This window comes from Xyrauchen texanus, chromosome 11, assembly GCF_025860055.1.
Source record: "Xyrauchen texanus isolate HMW12.3.18 chromosome 11, RBS_HiC_50CHRs, whole genome shotgun sequence".
In the NCBI taxonomy this organism is placed as follows: domain Eukaryota; kingdom Metazoa; phylum Chordata; class Actinopteri; order Cypriniformes; family Catostomidae; genus Xyrauchen; species Xyrauchen texanus.
Genome location: NC_068286.1, coordinates 36,405,109 through 36,432,306, shown reverse-complemented (window position 1 = coordinate 36,432,306; position 27,198 = coordinate 36,405,109). Strand labels below are relative to the sequence as shown.

Genomic DNA, 27,198 nt, shown 5'->3' with positions numbered 1-27,198 from the left:
TGAATCAGACTGCTCCTTCAGTTAATGACAGTATTCTATAAGAGCCGTATAAAAATAATTATAAATGAAAACAATGCGACCGCTCCCATTTATTATAATTAATAAAGCGGTCTACACTGCAGCTGTGCCATGTGATGTAGAGAATGCGGTAGCAATCAAGTATTAATCTGTTGATGAACTTCCAACACAATACATATAGTGGACATTTGATATGACCTGTGTTGGTTTGCATTATAGTTCTGCGTTGGCGTTCTGTGAGAACACATCCAAAATGCTAACTAGTTAGTTCAAAGTATGTAAACATGTTTAGTTACATATGATTTATTATTCATGTTTCCTGCATTGCAGGCAGAAAATAAATGAGGAAATGACTGTATACTTGCTCTTGAGTCACTTAATAATACATAGACTAATACATCATATACAAAATACTTTTAATGTTTCGTGCTGAAAAAGAAATCAACAATAATAACTACTCGCCTCAATAACACAAAATTGGTGATGTTTTAAAGTCTTTACAATGCATACATGCAATATAACCAACTCTTACCAGGTGCTTTTTAATTTGCTAACAAATTAGAAGTGTTCTGTTTCCATAACTTATGAAATATGATTATTTACTCAACACAAACTTTCAAACATACCATCAAATCACTGTTCCGATCGGAAAGTTTGCGAGTAGAAAATAAAACATTATTTCCCTCACATATTAAATTAATATCAAGTAATGTCCTTGAGAAAGCTTTTAGAGTTTATATGCTGTTTCAAAAGAAAATTGCATGCGTCTGACACGGAGTGAATGGTCTGCAATTATATAGCACTTTTTCAACCTTAGAGGTTACCAAAGCGCTTTACACTGAGTCTCATTCACCCATTCACACACACATTCACACACCAATGGCGCCAGAGCTGCCATGCAAGGCGCTTAGCATGTGGAGTCGTGTGGGCCGGGAATCTAACAGCCAACCCGCTCTACCACCTGATCCACAGGGAATTATTTTTTTGGCATGACTACAACAGAATTGCCTTTTATTGTTATTTCTTAAAAAATTGTGTATTGACGCTGACTACCACCCCTGGAGTCGCGAGTTCGAATCCAGGGTGTGCTGAGTGACTCCGGCCAGGTCTCCTAAGCAACCAAATTGGCCCAGTTGCTAGGGAGGATAGAGTCAAATGGGGTAACCTCCTCGTGGTCACGATTAGTGGTTCTCGCTCTCAATGGGGTGCGTGGTAAGTTGTGCATGGATCACGGAGAGTAGCATGAGTTTCCACATGCTGGGAGTCTCCACGGTGTCATGCCCAACAAGCCACATGATAAGATGTGCGGATTGATGTCTCAGAAGTGGAGGCAACTGAGATTTGTACTCCGCCACATGGATTGAGGTGAGTAACCACGCCACCACTTGAGCCAACTAAGTAGTGGGAATTGGGCATTCCAAATTGGGAGGAAAAAAAAAAAACACTTTTATCAACTTTTTGTTGTTTACGTTGACCATAAAAACCATGCACTGTATAGAGAATGATGGTTGACAAATAAGTGACATCAGCTGAAAAAAGGAAAATTTGTTTCAGAGGCGGCGCAAGTTACTATTTAAATTTAAAGACTAATATTGTTTAATTTAAGTTAATTTTATTACATTTTTTATAACGTGCACCAATGCATTCACAATAAGACCTGATGTGTATTAAGGAAGTAATTAGTAGAGATGCACCGATTGCAATTTTCTTGTCCGATTTCGATTTCCAATTCCGATTTTCTTTCTAAGAACTATTACTGACCACATATACAAACAAAATCTACCTTTTTTCACTGGTAGAGGGGAGGAGAAGACTCAGCTGGTGCTCCGGTGAAAAATACAAAATATACATGTACATTTAACAACAGCTGGATGGAAGAATTTAATTTCATATCCCGAAGCCATATCGACAATGCCCACTCCTTTTGCAATGTGTGTCGCACTGATTTTAATATCGGACACGGTGGGAAAAATTACGTTAAATCACAACGGCACAATTTGTATGTATTTTGCCTGCCTCTGCCATCCAGCACCCCCTTCCCCTCTCCCGCATTTGTGTACCCAAATGTTGACAGATAACAGGCTGTGTGTGTGACATGACACGAGATTAAACAACTCGGGCAACGCGACGTCGGAAAGTACCTCATACTCTGTATCGAGGAAATTTATCCGATTTCTGATCCCTCTGTCCTCAACTATGGAGAACAGCTGGTCATCCAGGGCCATGAATTCCATAATTTTCCTCGTAATTGCTTTGGTCTTTTCGCTGCTCATTCCAAGGGATGATAGGAGAGGCTGCTGACTTGTGGCTGGCTCTGAGCTCTGGCTAGCTTTAGCCGCTTTCACTTTTTAGCTTCTTTTTAAAATGGGCATTTTTAGCTGGGTGATGGTGTTATAAATGTCTAATTAGGTTTGTTGATCCGAAAGTTATTGTGGTGTTTCCCCCACAGTTTACTTTGGCCTTACAATTATTACACATTTCGAACTTTATGTATTCTTCACTCACACAGTGAAGATCTCCCACGCCAATGACATGTTTACATGCGGCTACAAAACGGACCGGCTTGGAATCGGTAAGACGTGAGGCTGACCTGCCGGTTACTGGTCCGGGCCAGAACGAGCATGCGGAAAATCGGCTAATTCCGGTCCCTGGCCGGTCGATCGGTGCATCTCTAGTAATTAGCAAACTTTAAAGTCCCACTTTGTCTGTCATCTGTCAATCATGGTCCAACTAAACAATTACCGACCGAATAAACAAGACCAACTCCTCTGAAATCAGTTGAAATTGCCAAAATCAAAAACATGGACTGCTCAGTCATTCAAGGTGGTGTGGGTAACAGGAGGAGAAAGAGAGAGAACAGCCGGTAGCTTGTCGCGCCTGTCATGCTTTTGTTTATAACACCAAAAGATAATCTCCGGGTAGAGACTCGATTTCTGAGCAGTCAAAGGTTAAAAGACACTGAAGGGCTTTTGCCCTGGAAGAATGTGATAGAAAAAGAGAGAGACCTTTAAACAGAGGCCCATGATTGACAGAGGAACACACTGCAGATTAACATCCCTTCATTGATTTATATGGCTATGGTAGTGGACACCCACAACAAGAGTATAATCTGTCCTATGCAGAGAGCATAACATTCTTGACCCCTTTTTAAGAACAGGCAAGTGACACGAGAAGTTAAAGTGAACCAGATGGCAGGTTTATTTAAAGGGGGCATACACTTTTTTTTTTTTAGCATTTAGGGTTTTGACAATCCAGGTTTCCTGCACCAAAAACAAATCTGATGTGGGTGGTTGCCAGGGCATTGCCATGCTGTTACTGAGTTGTTCTGAATTGTTGCAAGAGCATTGCCAGGGTGTTCTGGATGGTTGCTAGGTTGCTGCTTGTTCAAAAGTTTCAATGGCATTCTGATCCCTTGATATAGGCTGGCTGGACTGTGGAAGGCACTTTGCAATATGAAAACAGTTGATCAAACTCTTTTATATAAAAATCAAGGAATCCTGTTTTCAATTGTTTACATTTTTAAATCAAAGCCGTAGTATTTTGGATTTTAAGCACACAGCCAATTTAACGTAAGGTGATTTAAAATGTACTTAAGTAGTTAATTAAAAGTGAAATAAAATGTACTTAATTAGTTTACATTCAATTTAAGGGTGTTGAGAAGGCAATCTCTGATTTTGAAACAAAAGGGTTGTTTATGTTTTCTGAACACATCATTAGTTTGATGTCTAAATGGGCCACAAGCATATGTGGATGAATCTCAGAGAGAAAAGAATGAAAGAGCATTTCCACAGCGATTAAGCTGTTCATATCTCTCTTTTCATCCCTGTATGTAATGTTTATACATCCACTAACCCGCTGTGTCAGCTGAACAGGAATGTGTGCAGTGTGTGTGGGATGGTGTGTTGATGTACGGGGGTGTGAATGGTTTCCTCTTTCTTAAAAGCACAGACAAAAGGAAGAACTTTGTTTACAAAGCTTACAGTAATACAGCTCTCGGAGATGTGCCGCAGACTCATTCATTGATCTCTTGATACCACTTCTCTCTCTCTCTCGGTCTCTCTCTCACTCACACACACACACAAAAAAGCTAATCCAGATCTACAGATGACAGCTCTTTTGTTCTGTACAATCAGAGAGAAAAGAATTGCTCTCGTTTAACTGAATGACAGGATGAGTTGCTGATGGGAGCAATGCAGTCATTCAGAGGTCACATAACACACACTCACACACACACTTGTAAAGTAAAAACTCTCATAGAACTGAGTGAAGCGCTGTCCTTAGGGACTGGAAAAGCATTGGCTAAACAAACAAAAGTATATGATATTACCATGGTACAGTGATGGTGTCAGATACAGCACCCAACTGATACAGCATTACGCTAGCAACAGAAAGGTCATGGGTTCCATTCCCATGGAACACGTACTGATAACATGCGTACCTTTAATGTAAAGTCACTTTGGAAAAAAGTGTAAGTTCTTTTGTGTAATAATCTTTGTACCCGGTGTAACCTGTGTAAATGTGTCCAGAGAGAAAACATTTATTCAGTGAAAGTATGGTTTCTTCCTATTTTGACTATTATTTTATAATTCAAACAAAAAATGTTGACCTTTTTTACTATTATTTTTGTATAATGTTAAAAAAAAACATTTATTATTATTTTAGTTCATAATATATATAATCAAGACTTTGAGCCGATATTATGTGAATGTTAAAAAATCAAGGTTATGGGTTTAATTCCAAAGTGATTAGACTACTAGTTTAAACAAAAACCAAACTGGCTTTGCCTGAATCAGACTGCTCCTTCAGTTAATGACAGTATTCTATAACAGCTGTATAAAAAAAAATATAAATGAAAACAATGTGACCGCTCCCATTTATTATAATTAATAAAGCGGTCTACACTGCAGCTGTGCCATGTGATGTAGAGAATGCGGTAGCAATCAAGTATTAATCTGTTGATGAACTTCCAACACAATACATATAGTGGACATTTGATCTGACCTGTGTTGGTTTTCATTTATAGTTCTGCGTTGGCGTTCTGTGAGAACACAGCCAAAATGCTAACTAGTTAGTTCAAAGTATGTAAACATGTTTAGTTACATATGATTTATTATTCATGTTGAAAATAAATGAGGAAATGACTGTATACTTGCTCTTGAGAACTTTGGAACTAACTTGGTGTGTGTGTGTGTGTGTGTGTGTGTGTGTGTGTGTGTGTGTGTATTTCTACTTTGTGGGGACCAAATGTCCCATAAGGATAGTAAAACCCGAAATGTTTGGCCTTGTGGGGACATTTTGTCAGTCCCCATGAGGAAAACAGCTTATAAATCATACTAAATTATGTTTTTTGAAAATCTAAAAATGCAGAACGTTTTCTGTGAGGGTTAGGTTTAGGTGTTGGGTTAGGTTTATGGGATAGAATATAAAGTTTGTACAGTATAAAAACCATTATGTCTATGGAAAGTCCCCATAAAACATGGAAACACAACAAGAGTGTGTGTGTGTGTGTGTGTGTGTGTGTGTGTGTGTGTGTGTGTGTGTGTGCGTGTATTTATCACTTTGTGGGGACCAAATGTCCCCATAAGGATAGTAAAACCCGAAACTTTTGACCTTGTGGGGACATTTTGTCAGTCCCCATGAGGAAAACAGCTTATAAATCATACTAAATTATGTTTTTTGAAAATCTAAAAATGCAGAAAGTTTTCTGTGAGGGTTAGGTTTAGGGGTAGGGTTAGGGTCATGGGATAGAATATATAGTTTGTACAGTATAAAAACCATTATGTCTATGGAACGTCCCCATAAAACATGGAAACACAACAAGTGTGTGTGTGTGTGTGTGTGTGTGTGTGTGTGTGTATATATTACACATACACACACACACACCATATATATGAGGTACTTATAAAAACCCTTGGTATGTTTCATGTTAATGAAACATAACCACAACACTATTTGTAATTAGAAATCCAATCCTAAAATCTGGATTTCTTTTGAACAGACAAATCTAAATGAGAAAAATATAGGCATCCTTTCTATCCTGACTCCTGATCAAAAAACAAATAATGCAACTAAAGTGTTTCAAGTGAGAACAGAAATTAATTAAGGAATGATGTTTAACTTACTTCCTGACTTAACTAAATAAATAAATAAATATTGAAAAACTAAAAAGAAAAAACTAAAAACCTCATTAAACAGACGACATTTTGGAAATAAAAAGGGAAAATAAGCATGTGTTTAAAATGTGTTGATAAAATCTGTGAGATTCGGAGACTAATTCATGTCTGTGTGTACAAAAATGCCCAGAAAAATGTCAGTTTTTTTGTTGTTGTTTTTACTGTTTATTTATTTCATGTACAAAATAGTTAAGCCATTTTGTCCCACATTCATGGACAATCAATCTTATTTACCTGAATTAAACATGCTCACTCACATATAGGGCTGTATAAGAGATCTTAATGTTATGTATCACTCTGTTATTGTATCGCTGTATCACTGTGAATACAAAAAATATTTCTTTCTCTATAGACGTGTCTTGATGTGACTCTTGCCCAAGAGTCCACGTAAAAATATAATTACATTTTGTCAAAGACCAAGACCCAAGACCCCCCCCCATCTCCTCACCTTCAACTCTGTATAAAACATATCTCAGACCACACCCAAGATCCTGTTACTATGGAAACCTCTTCTCAATCAATATACTCTGTCATCATCTATGATTGGTGGGAGATGGAGGACAAGGAGATTCCCCATGAGATCAAAGACATATTACTAAAGCTCAGGCAAACACACACACACAAACACACACACAAACACACAGTTCAACAGCTATTAATTTTGTCCATCACACACATACAAACGGAGGCTAGGTCTACAATTTATTGTCAAGATATATCAGAAAGCTAGCATGGGTGTTGACTAGAGCACTTCACTGCAGTTCCTCTTTGCATTCATAAATGATAACAAACAACACTGTACAGTTAAAAGTGAATATATCCACTTGTTACTACCTTTAGGAGATATTTCTATAGATACAGTACTGTGCAAAAGTTTTAGGCACTTGTGAAAAATATTTCATAGTGAGGATGTCATCAAAAATAATGACTTAAATTGTTTTCATTTATCACTAAATGTCATAAAAAGTCCAGTAAACATAAAAAAGCTAAATCAATATTTGGTGTGACCACCTTTGCCTTCAAAACAGCACCAATTCTCCAAGGTACACCTGGACACAGTTTTTCTTGGTTGTTGGCAGATAGGATGTTCCAAGCTTCTTGGAGAATTTACCACAGATCTTCTATCTATTTAGGGTGTCTCAATTGCTTCTGTCTCTTTATATAAACCCAGACTGACACGACGTTCAGTGGGGGGCTTTGTGGGGGCCATGACATTTGTCATAACATCTATTTTTCCTATTGACACACTAAAGCTGAAGATATAAATAATCATCTTAAGCTAAATGCTTTTGTGAAACATCTTATGTGCTATGCAAAGTCTTTTGCACAATCTGACCTGATTAAGTGTAAACTGTTCAGGTTGATTTAGTCATAGCAAATAAACAATATTTCATGATAAGCACCCATACATTTTCATTATAATGCGTCTGGATGTATATTGAGTTATTTTTATTCTCAATGGTGAGTCTCATTAGATTCTATTTAATCTTATATGGTCATTTTTTATTTAAATAAATTATATTCCAGGTTCAATACAAGTTAAGCTCAATCAACAGCTTTTGTGGCACACTACTGATTACCACAAAAATCGGACTTGAAATTTGACTTGTGCCTTCTTTTAAAAAAAACCCCCTCAAATCTGGGTTACAGTGAGGCACCTACAATGGAAGTGAATGGGGACCATTTTTGAATGTTAAAATATTCTCTTTAAAAAGTTTAGCCACAAGATGTAAACAATAATCATGTGAACATGATTTTAATGTCACTTACTAGCCTTTTTGTGTTGAGTTATATCTAATTTTACAACTTCGTTGCCATGAAAATTTAATGTCAACAAACCCTAAAATGCGATTAAAGCTTAAATGTTTCTTAAAAAAAGCTTAAAGTTTCTGCCTTTACCCTCCACTGTACATGTCTCACTGTAACCTCGATTTTTGGAGGGATGAGTCAAAATAAACATTATGCCACAAATGCCGTCGACTGAGCTTAACTTGTACTAAACCCAGAATGTTTTTTAATTGTCAAGAAAATTATTTCGCAATGCAAAAAATATTTCTTCTAATTGAAGCAAAATCAAATTTCTTATTTCTTTTCTTTGACTTAGGGGTAAAATACTACCCGGGTGGGACACATTCCTGACTGGTTTCATGACATTCACCTATTATGATTAATAAACATCTACATAAACAAAACAAAACTCTCCTTGCACAATTGTAGATAATACAGACATATTTTTAACATTATCACTTTCCATTGAGCGACTCTTGTTTTTGGTTTAAAAATCAATCAATTTTATTGCAATATCACTGAAGTGAGATGCATTGTATTTGAAGGACTTTCTTTCAAATGCATGAACAATGCTTAGATAACACTGCGAGCGTCTGTTTCTTTGTGTTTAGAATTTTTTTCTACTATGATGTCATCGAGCACAACTCTGGAGGGAATCCCTCCCTTTATTGATTGGTCAGGGTTGTCTTCTTTACTTTCTTTTCATTTCAACTAGGTATTGAATTAATGCAGTCCTTTGCCTCTGCTGATTTCAAGTATGATAATAAGGATAGACAAGCGCACACACACACACACACACACACACACACACACACACACACACACACACACACACACACACACATATATACAATGACATCTATTGACTTTCCTCTGAGTGATACAATAGCTTCATTTTTCCCTGGACAGTTTTGTGTAGACCACAGAAGGGCTAATTACACTCCTTTATTTTCTTTTGAGTGAGAAGAGTAGGAGATGACAGAAAAAAGACATAAAAAGAAAAATGGGAGAGAGAATGAGTTAGATCACAGTGAGATGATTTGAGAATGAATTCATTCAATATTCAAACCAATATCATTTACAACCCCTGACACTTTATATTTGTATAAAGGTACAATAGATTTAGTGAATGCAGGGTATTTTGAAAATAACACAATGCAAGCCCTGAAGTCTTACTGTTAATTATAATACATATGATAGTACAGTTACTGGTGTTTGCTTAGGCAAGCATCATATTACTCTTACGCATACTTTTTGTTAATAAGCGTTTTTTCTAAAAATCTAAACTCAGCAATAAAAGAAATGTCCTCTCACTTTCAACTGCTTTTATTTTCAGCACACATAACATGTGTAAATATTTATAACCATAAAAAGATTCAACAACTAAGACATAAACTGAACAGGTTTCACAGACATGTGACTAACAGAAATGGAATAATGTGTCCCTTAACAAAGAGGGGGTCAAAAGTAAGTCAGTATCTGGTGTGGCCACCAGCTGGATTAAGTACTGCAGTGCATCTCCTCCTCATGGACTGCACCAGATTTGTCAGTTCTTGCTGTGAGATGTTACCCCACTCTTCCACCAAGGCACTTGCAAGTTCCCGGACATTTATGGGGGAATTGCCCTTGCCCTCACCCTCCTATCCAACAGGTCCCAGACGTGTTCAATGGGATTGAGATCCAGGCACTTTGCTGGCTATGGCAGAACACTGCCATGATTTTGGCATGTTGATTCAAGTTGAATCAATATGGCAGTTGTTGCCATTCCTATCTTGCAGGAAATCATGCACAGAATGAGCAGTATGGCTGGTGGCATTGTCATGCTGGAGGGTCATGTCAGAATCAGCCTGCAGGAAGGAGGATGTCTTCCCTGTAATGCACAACATTGAGATTGCCTGCAATGAAAACAAGCTCAGTCTGATGATGCTGTGACACCGCCCCAGACCTGCAACCTCCAAATCGATCCTGCTCCAGAGTACAGGCCTCAGTGTAATGCTCATTTCTTCGACGATAAACGTGAGCCCAACCATCACCCCTGGTGAGACAAAACCGCGACTCGTCAGTGAAAAGCACTTTTTGCCAGTCCTGTCTGGTCCATTGAAGCTGGGTTTGTGCCCATAGGTGACGTTGTTGCCGGTGATGTCTGTAAGGACCTGCCTTACAACAGGCCTACAAGCCCTCAGTCCAGTCTCTCTCAACTTATTGCAGACAGTCTGAGCACTGATGGAGGGATTTTGCATTCCTAGTGTAACTTGGGCAGTTGTTGTTGCCATCCTGTACCTGTCCCACAGGTGTGATGTTCGGATGTACTGATCCTGTGCAGGTGTTGTAACACATGGTCTGCCACTGCAAGGAGGATCAGCTGTACTTCCTGTCTCCCTGTAGCGCTGTCTTAAGCATCTAACAGTATGGACATTGCAATTGATACAGTCCTCATGCCTCCAATCAGCATGCCTAAGGCACATTCGTGCAGATGAGCAGGGACCCTGGGCATCTTTCTTTTGGTGTTTTTCAGAGTCAGTAGAAAGGTCTCTTTAGTGTTCTAAGTTTTTTTTTAACTGTGACCGTAATTGCCTACCATCTGTAAGCTGTTAGTGTCCACAGGTGCAGTTCATTAATTGTTTATGGTTCATTGAACAAGCATGGAAAACATTGATAAAACCCTTTACAAAAAAGATATGTAAAGCTATTTTTACTAAATTATCTTTAAAATACAGTGTCCTGAAAAAGGGACGTTTCTTTTTTTGCTGAGTTTTATTACACCACTTAAAATAGACTATTATGCAAATTATTATTAAACTGATTATCATTACTATAATTATTTTATTATGTAAATAATTAACATATTATTGATTATAATAATTATAATAAACTGTTAAAATAATAAAATACAAAATAATTGTTATTAATAACAACAATAATGTAATTATTTATTTGATAATTTAAGCAATAATCATTATTGTTATTATTATTGTTGTTAATAATTAGTAATTACTAATAATAATAGTACATTATTTATATAAATAATAAAATAAATATTAATAAATCTATATTTTATTTTAAAAAATACGTAAAAACTTGTTGCACTCTATGCACACTGCAATGCAATTTTACCTAATACCGTATATGGTGTATGTGAATTTTGAAAACAAATTATCTACAGATTATTTATTAAATTAAGACCAGTTGTATTAATGCAGAGAGCGACAGCCCCAGAGAGGCAAATGGACAGAGAGAAAGAGAGGCACAGTTTATCTGCCACTCTCTTCCTTGACCACACAAAGACGGCATTCATTCTTGTTCTAAAAAGAATCACAGAAGCAAACAGAAAACATAAACGCTGATTTCTATTCATAAAGTGTAAGAGGAAGAGGGGGAGAGATGAAACAACAACTGGTGGTTTCAAGCGTGTTCTTTATTATTGCTTGTGTAAATAACGAAATGTGTTAAGACAAAATGACCAAGTTTGTTTCATGAGAGTGATGCATATTCATAGCAAACTTATGCTCAGTATTTTAACCAGGCCTATGGGAGGTTTTGTCTGCATGTCAGTTTTCCATGATACATTTTATTAACCTTTACATTTAGTGATATGCTGTTATGTACTAAAACATACTACATTAATATTAATGTGGGTCAAATTTAGAAAATGAAGGGGCCAAAATGGATTTAGTGAAATTGAGAGGGGAATACATTTTTCTGTTTTCTGTTCATCTACGGGCAATTCAATTTGTGCTTAACACAGCTGTACAGTAAACAAGATTTGTACATATTCTGAAGAAACTGTAAGTGGTCTGAAGTTGCTTGTCTTCTTTTTCCTGACCAAGATGCATTAGGGGATGCATTTAAAGAATACTATAAATTCATTTAAACTACTTTTTCAGTCATGTTAGTCGAATCGAATTGAAATGCTTTGAATTTTGTGCTTTAACCACATCAATATTTCTCCCTCCATCTCCCCACTCTTCCGGTTTCCTCCTGCATTATACACTATTTGCTTATTCAATTCTCTCTACCTTCTTACTGCCTCTCTGTCCTTTTCAACATAGGACATATTTGCAAGCCAATAACCAAAGAGTATTATGCTATTAATTTGGTTTATGAGGACATTTCTAGTGTCCCCATAATTCAAATCACTTAAACAAGCATACAAAACAATATTTTTTTGAAAATGTAAAAATGCAGAAATGTAAAAAAACAATTTTGGTGAGGGTTATGTTTAGGGATAGGGGATATAATCTATCGTTCATACAGTATAAAAATCATTATGTCTATGGAGAGTCCTAATAAGGATAGCTCTGTGTGTGTGTGTGTGTGTGTGTGTGTGGTGTGTGTGTGTGTGTGTGTGTGTGTGTGTGTGTGTGTGTGTGTGTGTGTGTGTGTCAAAGTGCCAAGTCAGCAGTCAGGGATGACACTTTGTGATCAGACAGAGAGACGCGAGCAGCATTCTCAAAGGTGCCAGATAGCAAGCGTGGGTGGAACTGGAGGAATGCGTTACAACAGAGCAGTCAATAATGGAATAAAGCAATGAGCCACATGAGGCAGCATTTGTGGCATAATGTTGATTACCACAAAAGATCATTTAGACTTTTAAAAAAGCAATGACCGAGGTTAAAACTACAGAAGTGAATAAGGCCGTTTTTTGGAGGGTTTAAAAAGCAGAAATGTGAAGCTTATGATTTTATAAAAGCACTTACATTAATTCTTCTGTTAAAACTCATGTATTATTTGAGTTGTAAAGGTTTTTACAAAAAGGGTAGTAGGGTTTGTTTACAGTATATCGTCATGGCAACAAAGTTGTAAAATTGGATTTTACTTACACAGGGAAGGTTAGTAAGTGATTTTATGATACTAAAATCATTTGAACACAGATATTGTTTACATCTTGCGGCTATTTTTATTTTTTTTTAAAACAGTAAGTATTTAGTAAGTATAAGTATTGGCCCCAATTCACTTCCATTGTAAGCTCACTGTTACCCAGATATTTGCTATTTTATTTAATAAAAGGAGGGACGAGTCTAAATTAATTAATCAATATTATGCCTTAAATGCCGTCGATTGAACTTTTATTGAACCCGGAATATTCCTTTAAGGCCAAAGTATACTTTTGTTGTCTGCGTTGCTGATTGGAATGCGCACAGTGCTGTGATGCACATTTCATCATCAGCACAGACTGCATGCGTGAGGTGTTGAATCCGAATATTTTTTTAAGTAAAAAATGACAGAATTTTCATTTAAGGGTGAACTCTTCCTATAATGTGCACAGGGCAACGATCTTCATTCTTATAATGCGTGTTTTGCTTAAAAGTTGAAGGTATTGCAAGGTCTTCGCAACATACAGAATAGTTTCATGCTCCACTTGCAGTAACTATTTTCTTCTGTGTCAAATGGAGACGTGAGTAGAAAGAGAGGGCTTATCGTGTGTCTAACATCCATCCATAACATCCACACCTCTACAGGAAAGAGGGTGGGGAGGGCAGAGCGTGTGTTTATGTGAGTGTGTGTTTGTCTGCTTGACAGTCTTAAGGGGAAACGGACTGTTTTACAGCAGCTTATCACCCTCAGTCAGATAAGAAAGGCGAACAGAAATATTTTCACAATGCATCTATCCATCCACATGTTACCCGTCTACATGACCACACTGCAAACATTTACGAGTGAAACACTCAACAGAAGTCATAAACAGGTCATGTTGCTAAGGCTAAAGGAAGTCAGCAAGGATCTTTTAGCCTGAAAACAAGCTGACTCTTGTTTCGTCTAGACGGGATCATTCATTTATGCGTCATGAAATAAAGATACCAGCTTAAATAGTGTTTCATTTGGTATCTCAGGAACTTAACATGCTAACCTGTCACTTAGCACCTCGCAATCAGCTAATCGCTTGGCATAACACACAGAAATTCCCTTCACAACCAAATCACTAAACAAAGGTCTTATCTCTCCACAAATGGTAAAAAGCTCTTAAGAAAAAAGTCATGTCATTTTTAATGTCTTGCTGTTTGGTTAAATGGAAAAACATTATGCAAAACCTGCTGGAACAAACAGCAGAGGAAAAATGGCTCATACCTTCATAGTCAAACATTAAGATATTCTAAGTGGATTATTTAAAATCTTCTTAAGAATTAACACAATTTCGACAATTTCTGTCTTTCTGAAAGAAGCCAAAGGAAAATGATATATCCATAACCTGTTACAGACTGATAACACTGTGAATTCGGCAACAGGAAATCGGTCTATGATTACCGAAATTCAAACCACTGCACCCAGTGGCCAAAGCTGAGAGTGTTGTTGAGGTGACTTATCCACAAGGTGGCACCAAAAGTGAGTTGTATTTTCAGATGTACTATAAATGATTTAATACAAATAAATGAAATGCTAATTTTATTAACCCTACCTTCTAACCAAAACCCAATCCCAAAAGCTTGGGTATACTTCAGGTCATCTTGCACACGGTTGAGCGCTCAGCCTTTCAAAGTATACTCTTCTTATTGCGAGTGTAACTGCTGACAGATAGCTGTGCAATGGGTATAAACCTCACTCTCCTGACCTCAAGAGGTGCACTAGCGACTGACACTAGAGGCTGTAGCCTTTAGCCTCCTTGTTAGCACACCCACCTCCCACACAGGAGATGCCGGTTTGAGTCCCGTACGGAGCGAGAAGAAAAGAAGCGTCACAGTGGTGCCATGACCTGGATGGGAGTGAGGTTTAGAGGGGTGAGTGTAATGGTGGCCAGCAGATAGATAGCTGTGCAGTGTGTATAAACCTCACTCACCTGACCTCAAGAGGTACACTAGCGACTGACGCTAGAGGCTGTAGCCTTTAGCTTCCTTGTTAGCACACCCACCTCCAACACAGGAGATGCCGGTTTGAGTCCCGTACGGAGCGGGCAGAACAGGAGCGTCACAATGGTGCCGTGACCTGGATGGGAGTGAGGTTTAGAGGGGTGAGTGTAATGGTGGCCAGCAGATAGATAGCTGTGCAGTGTGTATAAACCTCACTCACCTGACCTCGAGAGGTACACTAGCGACTGACGCTAGAGGCTGTAGCCTTTAGCTTCCTTGTTAGCACACCCGCCTCCCACGCAGGAGACGCCGGTTCGAGTCGCGTACGGAGCAGGAAGAACAGGAGCGAAACACAAGCAAATATGAACACGTTCAACACATGCACACTACGACTGCTTTGGGATCCTCTTTGTCTATCCCAATGTTCCAAAGGGCCTAAATGATGCCTTCAGAGGGCACTTCATACGGGAGAACAAATATAATCGCCATGCTGTAAGGTCATTCAAAACTGAATTTCTGAACATTACATGACTGTGGCAAATATAGGGTCCAAATACAAGTAATGATTACAAATTTTAAGTTGTCTGCATACCCTGGATCAGAATCCTGCAGGCGCCCCTGTACAAAACTTAAATATGTGCTTCATTACATGGTTTCATATCAATTTCCAAGTGAAATTTTCAGTGGGGGGCGCCAAAAGCGAGTGAAATGGTGGAAATTTAGTTTTTAGGATTTTAAGAGATTATTTTAAAATGTACATTTCTTTTGACTGTATTAAATCATTTACAGGCAAAACTACAACTCAATTTTAATCAGTCCTTATAGTCATGATTTGTGTGAAAGTGAATAAAACTCAGCTGTTGTAGCACCACTAGATTTAATTTCACCAGGAAACTGAGGCGAAATGTGGAACACTGCACAAATGTCAGTTTGTAAAAATTTTGTTATAATAACATTCGGAGAGATGTGCTCGTACTTTTCGAAATAAAAGGGTGGGAATGGATGATAAAAGGCCGAAATTGATGATAAAATGGATGAGACAATTATTTTAACATACCAACCTGAGTCAAAGGCACCAGAATATCATGGATGGAGGTCTATTTGACTGGCCAGTAAGCAACCAATCAGGCATTCAAGTTAGCGCTTTATTGTGAAAGAATACATTTGAAGCAGATTGGGGCTTTATTATCTATATGTTCCTGAAGTTCACCTGGTTTGAACAATTAAACTCTGATAAGGACGTTTCTAATATTTACAGCCTCTTACTTGACAGAGCGGCATTAAGCTGTGACGCAGAAGTTACCATCCAACATCCTCCTCTGATATGGACAAATGTAATTAAGTGTTATCAAAATGTCCACTGCATGCTACACATTAACCTCACAGAGTACAATTGGACCTCTAGTGTAGCTCATTAGTGCTGAATGTACTGAGTGCCCAAAGCCTGAGCTAAGACACAACCCAATAAAGAGTCAAATGAATGACTGCTTCTCTCAATTTCTCTCCACACCCAGACCTTGCAAATGTTACTCAGCAAGCAGAGCTCACTAAAAGTTCAGGACCAGAGGCTAGCCTGATAAAAGATAGAGAATAGTATGATAGATTAATTATCTACAGTATTCCCATATACAGACTTACTTCTGCATGCACTTCATACCGACTCAATCATGACAATTCTGAGGCTTTGAACATATGACTTTGTTGTACTGTAATCCTTTAATCGTAACCATGTTTTATTATACCAAATCTTTTGGTTTGCAAATTGTGCTTAATAAACTTTTGGCTTGCAAAATCTGCCTAATAAATGTTCATGTTTATTAAGTGCAATTAAAACAATAAAAAATAATGGTCATTATGACTCGCTCAGCATTAAAACGAGCCACCCTTGGAGCATATAATAGTGATATGTGTTTTCTTAGCTTGGACTCATACAGTGTATGGCGAGACATCACTGTATATACAGAGGTATAAAATTGAGTGTGTGTGTTCTTTTCTGCCATATATGACACAGTGAATAAGCAGTTCACGCATGCACACAAGTGTAAGCCATCTGCTAGGAAACATAATATAGTCCAGAGAATACAACGGTGAAATCTGACTGATACTAAATTCGCATTACAATAATGAAAAATAATATTGCTCTTCTTAGAATCATACGATTTTGTCCTTGTTTTTCCCTCCTACACAGTAAATTAATATAACTTCAATAAGTATATAGAAAAAGAAGATAGAGAATGTTCTATACATTCCATACTTTGTGTAAATGCAAAAACAATTATAATTAATTGATAAGTTCCTAATCTGTATGCTAGTAATCATTTAAATGAAAATGTTAGGTTATTTACTATAGTCTTACTATATAATTTCAAAATCCATTTCAAATGAGGAAATTCCTAATTTAACCAGGTCAGCAGAGTTTTTGACTTTCACACCCCATAAAATATGTTGTGTAAACCTTTGAATGTCGCCAATAACACCCTTTGAAACATGATGACAGACACTCTTTAAAACACATGGCCTAATACGACAATACAGTATATCTCCCCTCTATTCAGTTATGGTCTCTGCACAAACAGACCACAACAAAGAGAGGGATTAAGACATCACGTTCAAAGCCCCATATTTGAACCTTTTGTCTGTTGAGGATAAAGCGCGGCAGTAACTTGACTCTGTGACGGTTACACGATCCCAGTGTTTTCACAGAACTGCACACAACACACTAAAATATGTACAGTCATGTAGTTACTCACTCTGAGAGGATTAAGATAAAACAGATTAGCGCTGTTACTCAAATGAAATGCTTAAATGTACAAAATGATTAGGCTAAATTCAACATATTTGGTCTTAGGTTCTCTCTCAGAGAATTACTTTCTCTAGAAGTCCTCTGAATTATTATTATTAATGTTGCTGGTTAAGTAATATTAGCCTTTTAACCAAGACAATTACTCAAATGTTCTGTCTTTTAATAAATCTCACACACAGATGAATCATTTAGAAAGGAAATTCTTAAAGCGCATCATGCAAACAATATCAAAAACAAGCAAAGTATCAAGGTCATTAAATGGATAAACATGTCTCAATGCATTTCATATTATTTACAATGATTAGGTTGCAGAGGCTTTACATCTATACACTATTAGAGAGAGTTTACACAACACGCATTTTCGCCCTCAAGAACAGCTAAACAAAGTGCAGCGGAATGGAACGCAGGGATCTCGATGTGCATTTATACATGTTGACAGATTTTTACTTAAATTTACTTTCTTAGGGGTCTTTCACAACAACATATTTAAATAGCTGAAATTCTTGATAAGGCTTCTAAAAAACATGGTGCTCCTACAGCAAACAATGGAAACGTAGTGACAATTTGCACTAGTTGTACATAGCACCTGCCACACTATGCAGCTTTTTGCACTCCAGTAGTCTGGTGGAAACACAGAAATTGAAGACAAACTACACCCTTTGTGTGGCTGCAGTAGTGTGGGTTGTAACAACAGTGTGGATGTGCTATTTTTCATTCGTTTGACCTATTATAGAATCTACCTTTTGTCCCACTTTTTCCCCCATCACGTTTCCTGTTTCTACTCTTAATGTTTCCTTTAATACTACTTATAATAAGAGGGCCTGGGAAGCTCAGCAAGTAAAGACACTGACTACACCCCTGGAGTCGCAAGTTGGAATCCAGGGCATGCTGAGTGACTCCAGCCAGGTCTCCTAAGCAACAAAATTGGCCCAGTTGAGGGTAGAGTCATGGGGTAACCTCCTCATGGTCACTATAAAAGTGGTTTTTGCTCTCAGTGGGGCGCGTGAATGTGCCGCGAATGCCACGGAGCGTTGCATGAAGCCTCCATATCTCTGCGGTAACTCGCTCAACAAGCCATGTGGTAAGTTGCGCGGATTGACGGTCTCAGACGTGGAGGCAACTGAGATTCGTCGTACACCACCCGGATTGAGGCGAGTCATTACGCCACCACAAGGACCTAGACCCATTTACTGTAGGCTAGTTAAACCATGATTAATTTTTGTAAGGGAGGGTTAGAGGGTTGGTGTAGGGTGTCTGTGGGACTCTAAATAAACACAAACTTGCTGCAGTCAAGGTGCAGCAGCCACGTCCCCCGCACTTTTTAAAAAGGCGATTTGGTCCCCCGCACTTTTTCAAGTTAAAGCTATACCAAGTCCAAATGGTGGATTTGTATACAGTATTCTTTGAGTTTTGTTACATTGGGTCGATTGAGCAATCATCCATCCAATCACAGGTGAGTTTCATGAGTCAAAATATCCCTTACGTAATAGGTCGTCAGTCATACAGTCTAATCAACCTAGCTCCATTCATATAAGCTGCTTTCAACACTGCTCATTTATCCATGTTTTATATCGGTATTGATGTTGATCTAAATTAATAATCTAGAGATGAGGAACACACAAACAAACCGGAGTTATTTATCGGCATATCGTTCTTGATTGGCAGTATTACGTGAAATACACTGCAGACAAAAAACAAAGGACAATACTTCTTTTAAGCACACACTGTAAATGGAGTTTATGTGTCTTCATAAAGTTATTATTTTTACTTTATGCTTGTGGAGTAAAGGTTTGATTGGTTATTTTTGCTAATTTAAGTCTATGTAATATGTAAAGCTATTTTTAATATCAGCTCCTATTTTTTGCAGTCGACAAACAGTAATAAAGATAGATCTGCTGTCTCCTTAGAACACATGCATTTGACTGAAGTCAATAGATACAGACACACTTTTTTATACATGAAAACGTACTGAGGTTATTGAAACTTTTATTATAAGACTATAATTGTTATCAAAATTCATGCACAGCAGCTTACAAACTGTAGGGAAATTATAGATTTGCTTTGTTCTTATAATGCTTAAAACCTTTACTTAAGTCTCTTTGTAGGTCTTTAGACATACAAATTATAAAGGATTACATTTTTATTTTGATAATTGATTCTGACCAGAAATGGTCACTTAACAAATCTTTAAATGGATCTGAACTAATTTTGGTGAATGTAGTCAAAACACTCAAACCACTTGAAAAAATGTGAATCCCACAATGCACAAACACAGAGTAAAAAATAAAGTTGTGCACATGCACAATTGTCATTATTGTAATTGATTAAATTATGTATTCAGGACCAGCTTGAGCCCAGTCTTTTATTGTCAAGTGTGAAACAGAAGCAAGTGCTCCACAAGATGCCCTTTTATTTCTGCAGCTAATTTTGTACAATTTTGCAATTCATTTGCAATACTTGAATCTTTAAAATACTACAAATGCAAGTATATAATACTTTTATATGAATGTAATACTTATAGCATACTTATGTATTAATATATATACTGTAAAATAGTAATACTGCACTGTAAGTTTTGGGTTTGTGAGTGACTCCAGTCAGATCTACTAAGCAATCAAATTGGCCCGGTTACTAGGGCGGGTAGAATCACATGGGGTAACCCCCTCATGGTCACGATTAGTGATTCTCGCTCTCAATGGGGCACATGGTAAGTTGTGTGTGGATCGCAGAGAGTAGCATGAGCCTCCACATGCTGCGAGTCTCTGCAGTGTCATGCACACTGAGCCATGTAATAAAATTATAAGATTGATGGTCTCAGAAGCAGAGGCAACTGGGACTTGTTCTCCTCCACCCGGATTAAGGTGAGTAACCGTGCCACCAGGAGGGCCTACTAAGTAGTGGGAATTTGGCATTCCACTTTGGGGAGAAAAGGGGATAAAAAATAGTGGTGCAAATAGCCTCAACCAATCAGAAATCCGTCTAGATGTTAAAAAAAACAGACACGAAGCAACAGGCAAATATTTCTGTCTGACGCATGTGAACATTGTCCAACAGTTGGAAAATAGCGCAGACGAAACGCTATAATGTGTCCTGTGTGAACGCCCCTTTAGGTGAGTCTTTTATTTTAGGAATAAGGTATGAGCGCTCGACAAGTAGGAAAACGTCTCGGTTACCTACGTAACCTCGGTTCTCTCTAGATGAGGGAACGAGTATTGCGTAAGCTAGCTTACGCTACGGGAAAGATTCATCTTTTCTGAGATATTGAAGCCAAAAAATTATCCTTAATTTTGTATCATTTGTCAACGCAGTGCAGCAACTGCAGACCTTGAGTGGGCTAGCTAGCGAGCTCATTGGTTGCTCTGCGGCAACTGCTGCAGCCTATAGACGAACTTGCGTGAACTTCGCTCCAATGAGAGCGCCAGCGCTCACTGTCCCAAAGCCCGCCAGAATGGGCGTGGCTAGGGTGCATATAAGCGCAGTTCAGTAGGCTGGAACCCTGGTTTTCATTGAATGAAGCGAAAATCGCTCGTGGCGCGAGCACGGCCAGCTACGCAATACTCGTTCCCTCATCTAGAGAGAACCGAGGTTACGTAGGTAACCAAGTCATTCTCTTACGAGAGGTTCTCTCGTATTGCGTAAGCTAGCTCACGCTACGGGAACCCATTGTCAACGCCGTGCGCGCCAAGCATCCACTGCATGAGCCCCAGGGAATTAAGGGGGACCCGGGGGAGCCCTTGTGAGTGGGGAAATAATATTTGGCCGGCAAGAGTGCGGGTCAGTGTGTGTGTGATACATAAGCACATAGTGGGAAGGGAAAAACAGAGCGGCGTTGCCGGTCTGTGTGGAATGTGTCCCATTAGTGCAGCTCACCAGGGGAGCTGTAGCGTATTAAACCGCTAGTAGTTTTGCCTGCAGAGCGGGCACTTCCAGATTGTAAAATCTGACAAAGGTGGAGGGGGAAGCCCAGCCCGCTGCCACACATATGTCCTGAATGGAAATCCCGCTGGACCATGCCCACGAGGAGGCCATGCCTCTGGTGGAGTGAGCCCTAATGCCTAACGGGCATGGCAGGTCTTTCGACACGTCACGCGGCAGCAATAGCGTCCACTATCCATCTAGACAGTGTCTGTTTCGAGGTGGCGAGACCCTTGGTGCGCCCTCGAACGAAACGAAAGCTGCTCAGCTGCGTCTGAAAGAGGCGAGGCGCGCAGTATACAATCTCAGTGCTCTGACTGGGCAAAGGAGATTTGTGTCGCGTTCAGCTATCGGATGCTGGCAGAGCCGATAGGGAAATAATCTGTGCTCTGAAAGGAGTACCGATCACCTTGGGGACATAGCCGTGTCTAGGCTTTAAAATGACCTTGGAGTCACTTGGTCCAAACTCCATACACGCAGCTGACAGACAGCGCGTGAAGGTCTCCCACACGCTTAACTGATGACAGGGCAGTCAGAAAAACGGTTTTTAGTGAAAGGTATTTCAAATCCACGGATTCAAGTGGTTCGAAAGGGGGGGCTTTCATAGCTTCGAGAACTACAGAAAGATCCCAGATAGGAACCGATGGGGGGCGCAGGGGGTTCATCCTTCTAGATCCCCTGAGGAAGCGGATGACCAGCTCGTTTTTTCCCCGTGATTGGCCGTGCAGGGGTTCGGTGAACGCCACGACGGCCGCCACGTACACTTTGAGCGTGGATGGGGATCTGCCCTTATCCAACAGCTCTTGTAAAAACACGAGCAGTGACAACACCCCACATGTCCGTGGGTCCAGGTCTCCGTCGGTGCACCATTTTGAAAACACCGACAATTTGGACGCATAGAGTCTTCTCGTGGAAGGGGCTCTAGCGTGTATGATAGTGTTCATTACTCCTTCTGGCAAAGCGACGGTAGTCGCTGATCACCCACGCTGCAGCCCCAGCTCTGGGTGGGGATGCCAGATCGCGTCGCGAGCTTGAGAGAGGAGATCTGCTCACACTGGGATGGGCCACGGGCTGTCAGTGACAGCTGCGTAAGCTCCGGGAACCATGTCTGATTCTCCCAGCGCAGGGCTATGAGGAGCACCGAGTGAAGCGCTTCCCTGATCCTCTGCATAACCTGTGGCAATAGCGAGACGGGAGGGAAGGCGTAAAGCGGGCGGTTGGGCCAGTCCTGGGCCAGCTGCCCTCGCTGAGAAAAATACTGGGCAGTGAGAGTTCTCTTCTGACGCCGAAGAGGTCTATCTCTGCTCTGCCGAATATTTGCCATAATTTCTGGACTGTTTGAGCGTGCAGGGACCATTCCCTGGGGGATTGTCTCTGGACAGTCTGTCTGGGCCGTCGTTCAGGTGGCCTGGCACGCGCGTCGCCCTCAGCGAGCGCAGGTGGCCCTGGGACCAACTTAGTATGCGTTTTGTCAGATGGAAGAGGTTCCTGGATCTGACACCGCCCTGACGGTTTAGATAGGATACCACAGATCTGTTGTCCGAACGGACCAGGACGTGGTGACCCTGAATGACCGGGAGGAAGCGCACGAGCGCGTACTCGACCGCTATCATTTCCAGACAATTTATGTGAAGGAGCTTTTCCTGAACTGACCATAGGCCGAAAACCGGCGAGCCCTCGCCCCAACCCGTGTTGGACGCGTCTGTCGAGATGACTTTTTGGCGAGATACAGCTCCCATCGTCACTCCCCACTGATACCATTCGGCCACCGTCCAAGGCTGCAGAGCTGATATACAGGTCTGAGTCACTCTGATCGGCTGGCGGCCTGTGGCCCACGCCCGGCGCAGACGCTGGTGTTTAGCCAATGCTGAAGCGGGCTCATGCACAGTAAACCCAGCTGAAGTACTGCTGCGGCTGAGGCCATGTAACCTAACACTCTCTGAAATTTTTTCAGAGGCGTGAGGCTGTTCATCTGAAAAGACGCGGGCCGTGTAGATAAGCGAGCCGTCATTGCCACAGAGTCTAGTTCTATTCCAAGGCAGGAAATTGCCTGATTGGGCTGTAGTGAGCTCTTGGTCCAATTGACTGCAAGACCCAGACTGTTCAGATGACTGAGGAGAACTGTCCTGTGAGACAGAAACTCCGTATGTGACTGTGCCAAAATCAGCCAATCGTCCAAATAGTTCAGAATTCGCAAGCCCTGACTCCGCAGGGGTGCGAGCGCCGCATCCATACACTTCGTGGAAAGTACGGGTGCTAAGGACAGGCCGAACGGAAGGACGGTGTATTGATAAACCTGACCGCCGGCTGAATCTCAAGAATGGCCTGTGACGGGATTTATCTGAATCTGAAAATAGGCATCTTTCAGATCGAGAGAAATAAACCAGTCCCCCTGGTGCACATGCGCGAGGAGTTTCCTGATTGTAAGCATTTTGAACGGTCTTTTTGCAAGCACCTTGTTCAAAACCCTGAGATCTAATATTGGTCTGAGGCCGCCGTCTTTCTTGGGGACAAGAAAATAACGGCTGTAAAACCCCGACTCACTCAGTGAAGGCGGCACTCTCTCTATGGCCCTTTTGCACAGAAGGTTTGCTATTTCTGAACGAAGCATGCAGGCTGCTTCCATGTTCACAGTAGTTTCGAGCCGCGCCCTGAAGCGGGGAGGGCGGCGATCGAACTGTAGCAAATAGCCCTGTTTTATTGACCGGGGGGATGGAAGAGTAGCCCTTCTCGGCGGCGCCGTCCACTGAAGCGAGAGAGGTGGAGATGTGGGATCGAATCCTGGCCGAGAGAGGTGCGTTCCACGATTTAGAGAGCTCGCGTGGAGTTCCGGCAGGAAGGGAGCGGCCCGGGCCGTGGGCGCCGCGCGGTGACGGCTTTGAAGAAAGCGGCCGTCGAGTCTGTTGGGAGCCTGCTCAGGGGGCGGTGACCACTCGAGCCCGAGGCGGTCGACGGCCTGTGTGAGGAGGCGTATCAATTCCCCTTCGACTCCGGCGCAGGTCCTGCTGGATTCCTGGGTCGATGAGGAGGCTTGTGACCACTCCTCGCTGTCCGAAGCCATGATGGAACAGCAGCCCTTGTCCTCCGCCTCGCCCTCCGAGGTGGCAGCAGTGCGGCTGCTCGGCGGCAACTGCGCGTCCCGGGGGGGGCGGGGAGGGTGAACGCGATGCTCGAGGGAGAGGCTCCGGCGAGACAGTCGCTTCTAAACCCGGTTCCGGCAGCCTTTGGGAGCGGCGCTTCTTCCGGCGCGGCGGCTTCGGTCCTGACCGCTTCGAGTCGAGCCCGCAGGGTCGACATCGGAAGCTCCTCGCAGAGGTCACATCCGCCGTCAGCGAAGGCGAGCTCTTCGTGCCCCAGTCCCAGGCAGAAAGCGCAGATGATGTGGCGGTCTCCGGCGCTGAGAGGGGTGCGGCATGAACCGCAGGTGCGAGGCATCTTTAAAAAGACGCTCATGCTCTTTTGTGAAGTTCACTGAGGAACTAGTTTGCTTTAAAAAGGATACGTCGCCGGATGGCGTAGCTCGCAGGATGGCTGAAGGTGGCGGCGGCCGGCTTCTTCGAGCGCTGTCCAAGCTTGCTTGATGCCCCTCGAACGGTGACGCGGCTTCTTGCAGTTTCAGAGATGCAAAGAGCTTGGCTGAAGAGATGAAAATCAGGGTTCCAGCCTACGAACTGCGCTTATATGCACCCTAGCCACGCCCATTCTGGCGGGCTTTGGGACAGTGAGCGCGCGGGCGCCTCTCATTGAGTTCGTCTATAGGCTGCAGCAGTTGCCGCAGAGCAACCAATGAGCTCGCTAGCTAGCCCGCTCAAGGTCTGCAGTTGCTGCACTGCGTTGACAAATGATACAAAATTAAGGATAATTTTTTGGCTTCAATACCTCAGAAAAGATTAATCTTTCCCGTAGCGTAAGCTAGCTTACGCAATACGAGAGAACCTCTTGTAAGAGAGCGCCAAATTGTGTACTTGTGCACCTCGTTTATGTAGTGCAGTCTCAACCAACCCACTTAAATAAGCACGCTTGGTGCAGATGATGAATAAAAAGATGATAAAGAGGAGAGCATTTCAAGAATGACCACGGAGAAACTGGAAAATTGATTTGTGTCTCGTACTCGAGGATTAAAAGAGATCGAATAGGACAAGCATGCACTTGGCTTCAAAGAACGCCAATTACAATTTGGCCACGAAAAATTCACAAGCTGACGCACAATGTGTAAGGACTAATGATTTCTGACGTAACTGTTCCATCCAATTAGAGGATGGGGACACGCTTTAACAAATTGAAAGTAAAGTTTAAAAAAAACAAACATTTTATTTATGGCATTAAGATACCGTTTCTATACGTACCCGTTATTGTAGCCTACATTATTTGTAAAAGAAAGCACACAATATAAGTGACGCTCCACTTGTTGCTGTCGGATCTCATTTGAAATGATTCAAGAGGATTGAATTTAGTTGCCCAGAGCGCATCAGCATAACGGGACACTATGTTCCTCTTCCCAACTACACTATTGTCTAAAATACAGCCTGTTTGTAAACAACTAAACAGTGCGTATTGATTCACGCTAATAATACATAAACATATAAATGTAAAAAAAAATCTATGTTATTTGTATCCATTATATTGAAATCCATAAATTATAATATTGTCATGTAATGGTCTAATGCAATTTAGAAGTTGATGCATAAGCGTGGTTAATAAGGTGACTGATGATTAAAAAGAAGAAAGAAAAAAACAGCAGAAATTTGCTTGAAGCATCACTACACCAACCTTGCATTGGTACAGTCGTTGTACAGTGCCTCAAAATCCTTTCTCGAAATGAGTTTGCAGCGGTTCACTCCGGGTTGGATGGCACCGAGTCCGCGCAACACGCGCACCTGCTCCACAGTGCACACCACCGGGTTAATATCCAAACGCTTGAGTTTCGTGTACACGGTGTGCAGTCCGCCGACGAGGTGCTTTAAAAAAAGGTCGAAGACTTGCGGTAGACAAATGAGCTCCTGTCCATCAACGTTGAAAGCAGCGACTTTCACCCCGTGCACCTCCACGATTTTGCATTCGTTGGTCGCCGCGCCGCTCAGAAGCGTCTCGTTCAGGGAGTTTATCAGTTGCGGCGAGTCAGCGGGACTCGTGTAGAACGGGTCTGTCCTGAAGAGTTTACCGGACACCGCAGAAGTACCGGAGTGAACCGGAAGAGTCGCAGGAACGGCCATAGTGGTCAATACAAATTAATTTTCCCAATGTGTTCTTTTAGGCTCTCAATTTCCTTTTTTCATAACCCTTTCTTTGGCACTATGTCCAGTGAGCAAACAGACACCACCTAGACGAGCGCCTCTCTTTACCCGTGTGAAAATACAGATGAACGGAGCGTTTCTCTGTTCGGTTGGCCCCGCCTCTAACTGGAAGAATGATGTTCCGTTTTGCCAATCGCATTTGCTCCAATTTATAGGCAAAGACTTCACTGGAGGTCGAGAAATTGCAGAACTCCTCCCCTATTGAGAAGTGCATCTCGATGATTCTTTTTAGCTGTTACTGTATGTTCCGTTTCAGACGACACAGGTTAGATTTATATTTGTGATAAGTCAGTTTCTGTATAGACAATTACTTTAAGTCTTGACTACAAATAAAAGCACTTAGTGCACTTAGTGCAAATAGCCATAGACGCTATTTACAATAAGTAACCCTAACCTTCCCTTAAAATAATTAGCCATGGTTTTAT

The 27,198-nt window shown here is 41.0% G+C and overlaps 1 protein-coding gene across 3 annotated transcripts in view; it reads right to left on the bottom strand.

Annotated features, from left to right (window-relative positions):
* Positions 1–26,807, bottom strand: part of LOC127652143 (dachshund homolog 2-like) — a 56,022-nt gene extending 29,215 nt beyond the window's left edge. For all 3 annotated transcript variants that reach the window (XM_052138203.1, XM_052138205.1, XM_052138204.1), the window contains exon 1: positions 26,250–26,807. In XM_052138203.1, coding sequence (XP_051994163.1) covers positions 26,250–26,692 — 443 coding nt within the window. In that variant the 5' untranslated portion in view covers positions 26,693–26,807. The remainder of the gene's footprint in view (positions 1–26,249) is intronic.
* Positions 26,808–27,198: the final 391 nt, after the last annotated feature.